This window comes from Podarcis cretensis (assembly GCF_951804945.1).
Source record: "Podarcis cretensis genome assembly, chromosome: Z".
In the NCBI taxonomy this organism is placed as follows: domain Eukaryota; kingdom Metazoa; phylum Chordata; class Lepidosauria; order Squamata; family Lacertidae; genus Podarcis; species Podarcis cretensis.
Genome location: NC_137184.1, coordinates 7,974,865 through 7,980,864, shown reverse-complemented (window position 1 = coordinate 7,980,864; position 6,000 = coordinate 7,974,865). Strand labels below are relative to the sequence as shown.

At 41.0% G+C, this 6,000-nt stretch overlaps 1 protein-coding gene across 1 annotated transcript in view; it reads right to left on the bottom strand.

Moving 5' to 3' along the window:
* Positions 1 to 1,442: 1,442 nt before the first annotated feature.
* TNFSF15 (TNF superfamily member 15) overlaps positions 1,443 to 6,000 on the bottom strand; it is a 27,069-nt gene continuing 22,511 nt past the window's right edge. The window contains exon 4 of the mRNA XM_079962257.1: positions 1,443 to 5,101. Within this exon, the coding sequence (XP_079818383.1) occupies positions 4,653 to 5,101 (449 nt within the window). The 3' untranslated portion in view covers positions 1,443 to 4,652. The remainder of the gene's footprint in view (positions 5,102 to 6,000) is intronic.

Below are 6,000 nucleotides of genomic sequence, written 5' to 3'. Positions count from 1 at the left end.
TGTGTTCTAAATTTGTTCTTGTAATACTCTTATACCAGTGCTTTTGATGTTTTCTCTATTTTTATCATGTTGTTTAGTTGTTTCTTTGTAGTACTGATATATATTCTTTGGATATTTTAAAATATTAAGCAGTTTAGAAATGCTTTCAAATAAAGAAATAAATGGAACACATTATAAATTAACTGAAGTTTGTATGTGGTATAATAGTAATAATAATAATACCCATAGTCTTCTGTTAAGCGTAGGAGTGCTGGTATGAACTAATATCTTATTTCCTTCCCTCTGACATTCCATGGAGTTTTTCAAGGGATTCAATAACCAAAGTGTATAGAGAGTATGGGCGGCGGGGGGCAGCTGCCACCCCCATATCAATAAAAATCAATAAAAATACATAGGCAACTGAGGTTATGCCCCACAAAAGGTCTTCTCTCCTAACAAAAATACTGGCTACATCCATGAAAAAGGGAGACAGGGAATCCCCACACACATCTCCTTTGCTGTGACTGTGCCAATTTTCTATTGCCTAATATTTTGCAGTGGAAAAAGCTCTCCTCCTGGACAGTTTCCAAGACAATGAAATGCATAGCTCTCTGGGGGCCTATGGCTCACAGGGAAAGAGAGTTCTGAAACTCAGCCAGTCTGAAGGAGAGGGGTGGCCCAGGCATTGTAATTTCAGGTGTGTTTGTGAGAGGTTTCCATTGCTCAGATGCGATTCTAAGAAAGCCGATCTGACCGACTGCAATCCAATTTTCTGAGCAGTAAGAACCTGCAGTGGAAAATCTGGGGAAATTGAACAGAAAGGAGAGCTATGATCTCTCAGGTTTCCCTCCTGCTTGATTTTCTTGCCCCCTGCCATACAGATATTGCAAATCACTTATCATCATCATCATCTCCACCATCAATTTTCCTGCTGCGTTTTGCATAACAAAAACTTCAAACATCCCAGTAGATTGCTTTTAAACTGGAATTATCCAGTAAGGTTGTTCTGTACAGTTCTGTTTCAGTTACCTTCTGCCAAAAATCTTTCAATATAGGACAATGAAAAAAACACGTTCTAGAGAAGCCTTATCCCTATTGCATCTCCAACAGTTAGATACCTTAGATAGCCCTTTTTAAAATGAATGTAATAGGGTCCAGTATATTCTAAATATAATTTTTTATTCTATGAGCCTCAGCTTAAGGTCCAGAGACACCCTTGTTATAGCAGTTAAAACAGTTTCCCATTGTGTGATGGAAATTGAGATCTTCTTTCTTCCAATCCTCCCTCAATACCTGTATATCAAATTGGTTTGCTAATAACAAAGATTTATCTATGCTGATGGCGGGGTTTTTTTTGCTGTGTAAGAATTAAACAGCTGCTTCAAAATCTCTGGGGTCAACCTCAGACGTTTATTCTGAGGAATAGAGGAAACTGAATAAAAACACAACCATGACAGAACTCATTTTTAAAAATCATCTATTTAAATATTTAATACACAATAGCATCTAACATGTATTCCAGAAACAGAAAACAATGTGGGGAATTTATGTCAACAGAAGTTACATTAGTTTGTTTCCTTTTGTACATGAAGCAAACCTGAAAAACCTTAAAAACCATAGTTTCAAAGGGAAATTAAGAAAAAGGAGAGAAACCAAGTCATTCCCTTCCCCAAACTGAATGAAGCAGTTGCATAGATGCTCTTTTTTCTGGGTTCTCCCGGTTAACTATGCAGCGTACTGAGTCCCACTCCTAACTATTATCCTTGTGGCTTTTGAATAATCTGAAGGCATTGCTCACATACCCACATGCTATCCTGGACTTAATAATGTCTAGAAACTTGTTCTCCCAATCCATCAAAGAAGTTTCCATATATTCTGTCATTTTATGCTGTAAAATAGGAACTCTTCCCCCCCTTTTTTTTTTCCTTTTTGCATTCTCACAACTCTGTTCCAAGGACTAATTTGCAAGAGGGTGTTATAGTGCAACAGAGAGTGAGATATATTCTTGGGGCATATTTAATTACAAGGATATTGTTAAGGGGTGGTTTAGGGAGCCTTAAGCCCTGAGGGTATTGTGCTAGGCCCCCAGATCTTTTCATCCTCACCTCCAATACTTTGCTTACCAGACAGATGGGCATGCTGTAATACTCAGTGCTGCTAAGACTCCAGTCACACCTTATCGCCTGTTTTACATTTACACACATTTGTTTTCGGGTCTTGTGCCCCAAGGCATTTAAGTACTGTACCTAGAGATATATCCACACCACAGATCTGAGCTGATTTAAGGGGTCGCTCCCTCTCCACTGGGGCAACCCCACAATTTTAGTCTGAGCAGAGCGGGTGCCACAGATTACTAATCTTTCACAGTTAATTCTTGGGGGAGAATGTTTAACAAAACCCCAGGATTCCATCTAGGAAATGTACAAGTAGTATAAAACTACTCAGAAATTTGCAGTGTGGATGAACCTGCCACTACTCTGTATTTTTATGATTGGCTTTGTTCTTGCTATTTTGCTATTTGTTTGTGCCTTGGCATTTCTGTCTTGGTATTTCTCGCTGGAATGTAAGGTTGTGCATACATTCTGATTCTAATAATAACTAAGGAATGGCACATTTTGCATGCAGTGATGCATGTATACGAGCAGGTATAATATGGTATAGGTCAAAACCCAATTTCCATGCTGCACATCTCAAATCTTTGGGGTAGAGTAAGTGAATGCCATGATTGTTAATTAGAACCAATCTAATATACCGGTAGGTTCAGAGTGTAGCTATGACCTGTAGTTCTCTCCCTTTGTCCCACGGTTCTCCACTGAAAGATTCACAGCAATGTGCACATAGCCCTATAGTTTCTTGCTGATGCACAACTGTTCCAGTTACAAGGCTGGATTCCTCATAATTCCTTGTAGTCATGCAAACAGAGCCCATAACCAGGTATATCTCCATGCATTGTTTATTTCATTTCATTTCCCACCCTCTAAGAACAAAGAAGAAAAAAGGGCGTGGGGTCAACACAGTGCAATGCAATGACGGAGACAAATGTTGAAAGCTCCACAGGTTCTGAAATGGTTTCCATTCCATTCCAAGGGGCAGGTGAGGCTTCAGAAGCTGCACTGGGTTAAAAGATACAGAGGGGGTGTTCTGTTTGTCCCAGAGCAGAATGAGGGAAAGGGGCATGTTTCAAGCCAATAGCAGCATTAGTTGAGCTTGGGAAATTTCAAGCAGGGTGAAAAGCACAGGAACATGTGTGCACAAAGAAATTGCTTCAGATAATATAATCTTGGGAGCAGCAGCTTCAAACTGGCCAGACAGATGTTTCCCTTCCTGCTCCTTTATGGAGTTTTTGTTTACCCCTTCTCTGCATACTCTGACACTTGAGGTCTAGTTTAATTTAGGATACGTCTAACTTTCTAATTGGAAAGATGAGCAAATTGTTACAGGGTCCAGTCCCTTCAGTGAACCTGCATTCACTCTTGTCTATGCTACTGAACTTCATAGTGATCACAAATACAATTGAATCAGGGGTATTGCTCTAGTGTCATCCAAATGGGAAGGGAGCAAAGCTTGGATCTTTTGCCCCTTCCTCTGTTTTTTTAATTTTTTTTACAGATTGACCTTCCCATTGGAAGTGGCATATATGTGAATAATAAATCAACAAGTATAAATCATAGCAAAATCTGTGCTATTCCTCTGTGCTGTGCTTCAGGCCTCACAATGTCTTTGGATGAAATCAATATTATTATCAATAATATTATCAATATTATTTTTTATGCTATGTTTTTATTCATGAGCACATGTGCTCTCAGTCATTGGTAAAACACCACACCAACACTTTGCCAGTGATGTACAATGTATCAGTGTGTCTGGCTGCTAACTGAAAGATTGGTGGTTTGAGTCCACCCAGAGATGGCTGTGGGCAGGATTCCTGCATTGTAGGAGGTTGGACTAGATGGCTCTTGGGGTTCCTTCCAACTGCAATTCTATGATTCTATGATTGTGTGTGTGATAGTATTTTTATCTATGTGCTAAAGTGTGCATACAAACTCTCCCAGTCATTGGTAAAACACCAAACCAAAAGTTTATTTTTCATTTGTTTGTTTTGGTGGTGGTGTATGTGCAAATCAGAAAATTATTGCTTGAAAATGACTCCTGACACAACTCTATGTGTGAGCAAATGAAGTTCAGGGAAAGGTCCTAGATAAGTGGTAGAGCATCTGCTTTGCATGCAGGAGGTCTCAAGTTTGGTCCCCAGCATCTCCAGTTAGGGATAGGAAGGACCCCATTCCTGGAACCCTGGAGAGTTGCTGTCAGTTAGTGTAGACAATACTGAGCCAGATGGACCAATGGGCTAGAGTAGAATTGGCAATTTCCTATGTTCTAAGTTGTGGATTAGCTGTTCAGTGTGTGCACAATACAAATATCCTGAAAGAATTGAAAGCTCAGGGAGCTGAGCAGACAGAATATATCCAAAACCAGCATTTATGTGACATGGAAGGATTCCAGATCCCTCAACTCCACTTCAGAAAACAAGACCAGTACTTTGGAACTTCCCCATCAAGGCCATGTCAGCAGAGGAAATTTCTGGAAGCATTTGTAGGTAGCATCCTTTTATTACACTGCATTGTGGAAATTCTGGTCTGTAAGTGGGAGAATCCATGGTTTCAAATGGGCAGCTAGATTAAGAAAGCACCAAAGTAGGTTATGTCTCCTTCACCACCAAATCCCACCAGTGCAGGATTGCTGACATTGACCATGAGTGTGTCATCTTCCCATAGCTGGAAAATACCTCCAACATAAATGGTTTTCTTCCATTTTCCATTATTGTCAATGGAACTCTCACCTTTCATGATTGGGCGAGGTGCAGGATAGCTTGGGCTCTTCAATGAAACCACCTGCATTACGTTTCTTACATCCACACCTTTCTTTCCACAGTACTCTATGTTTTCGCATGTACCATCAGGACATCGGAAAGTGACCTGAGTGTAGACAAAGTAATATCCATTTTTTGGGATCACCAAGAAACCATTGAAATACTTCATTGGACTGTGCTGTTCATTTCTGCGAACTGTCCACTCTAAGATTGGAAGCACATTGTTGGCACAGGATGAATTTTGCTTGATAGCTGTGATAAGACAAAGCAAAACAATTTAGTTATATGCTCTCACTGAGGGCTAAAAACATTCAAAGAGGCTGATGGCTTTTGTGACTTTCTAGCCTGCTATTCAGATTCAGCCCCAAATCATCACCATCACCCCAGGAGTGGGGAAGAAAATGTGTACCTCCAGATATTTCTGAACAACAGCTCCCATAATCTCTGACAGTTGGCTGTGGTGGCTGAGGCTGATGAGTAATGGAGGGTCACTGGTTCCCTGCCACAAACTCAGATGAACACCAGAGGTCCCACCTGAACCCAGGTGAGCCTACCTGAGTCTATGGATAGGAGATAGGAGATAGGAGATTCAGTTTAGGTTGCATCCTAATGTAAACCTACCTACTTCACTGCCTGAAACAAAACACTGTCAAAAATGCAAGGGTCACTCAAGATTTGCATTTCTCTAAATTTAGTGGTGCATGAAACTTGAACCAGTGGGTTCATCTCACTAGACTGGTAACTTTGTCTCTCCATTCTGTACTATATCCAGTCTCTCTCTCTCTCTTCCTTCCAAATCCTCTCCATATTTTCTCAGGTCTATTTCTGTTTAGTGTTGCCCACTGAAGACCTAGAAGAGGGGTACTGTAGTTCTAGTGGACCATTAGGATTTTGGCATGCCAATCTCTGCCTGCCCATAGCCAGACCCCACCTACCAGTCAAGGGGGTGGCACAGCCCCTCAGCTTCCTCTGCTTTAGTCTCAGTGTTCTCCTTGTAAAACTCAGCAGGGAGGAGGATGGGGACAAAACTAAAATTAGTTGGCTCCACATGGCACTGGCTCTGACTTTTCCTGTCACTGGCTTTTACACCACCTAATGTTGGGCTCCCCGTTCTCTGCCCTACCAATCTCAATGAGCATCAGCCACCACTT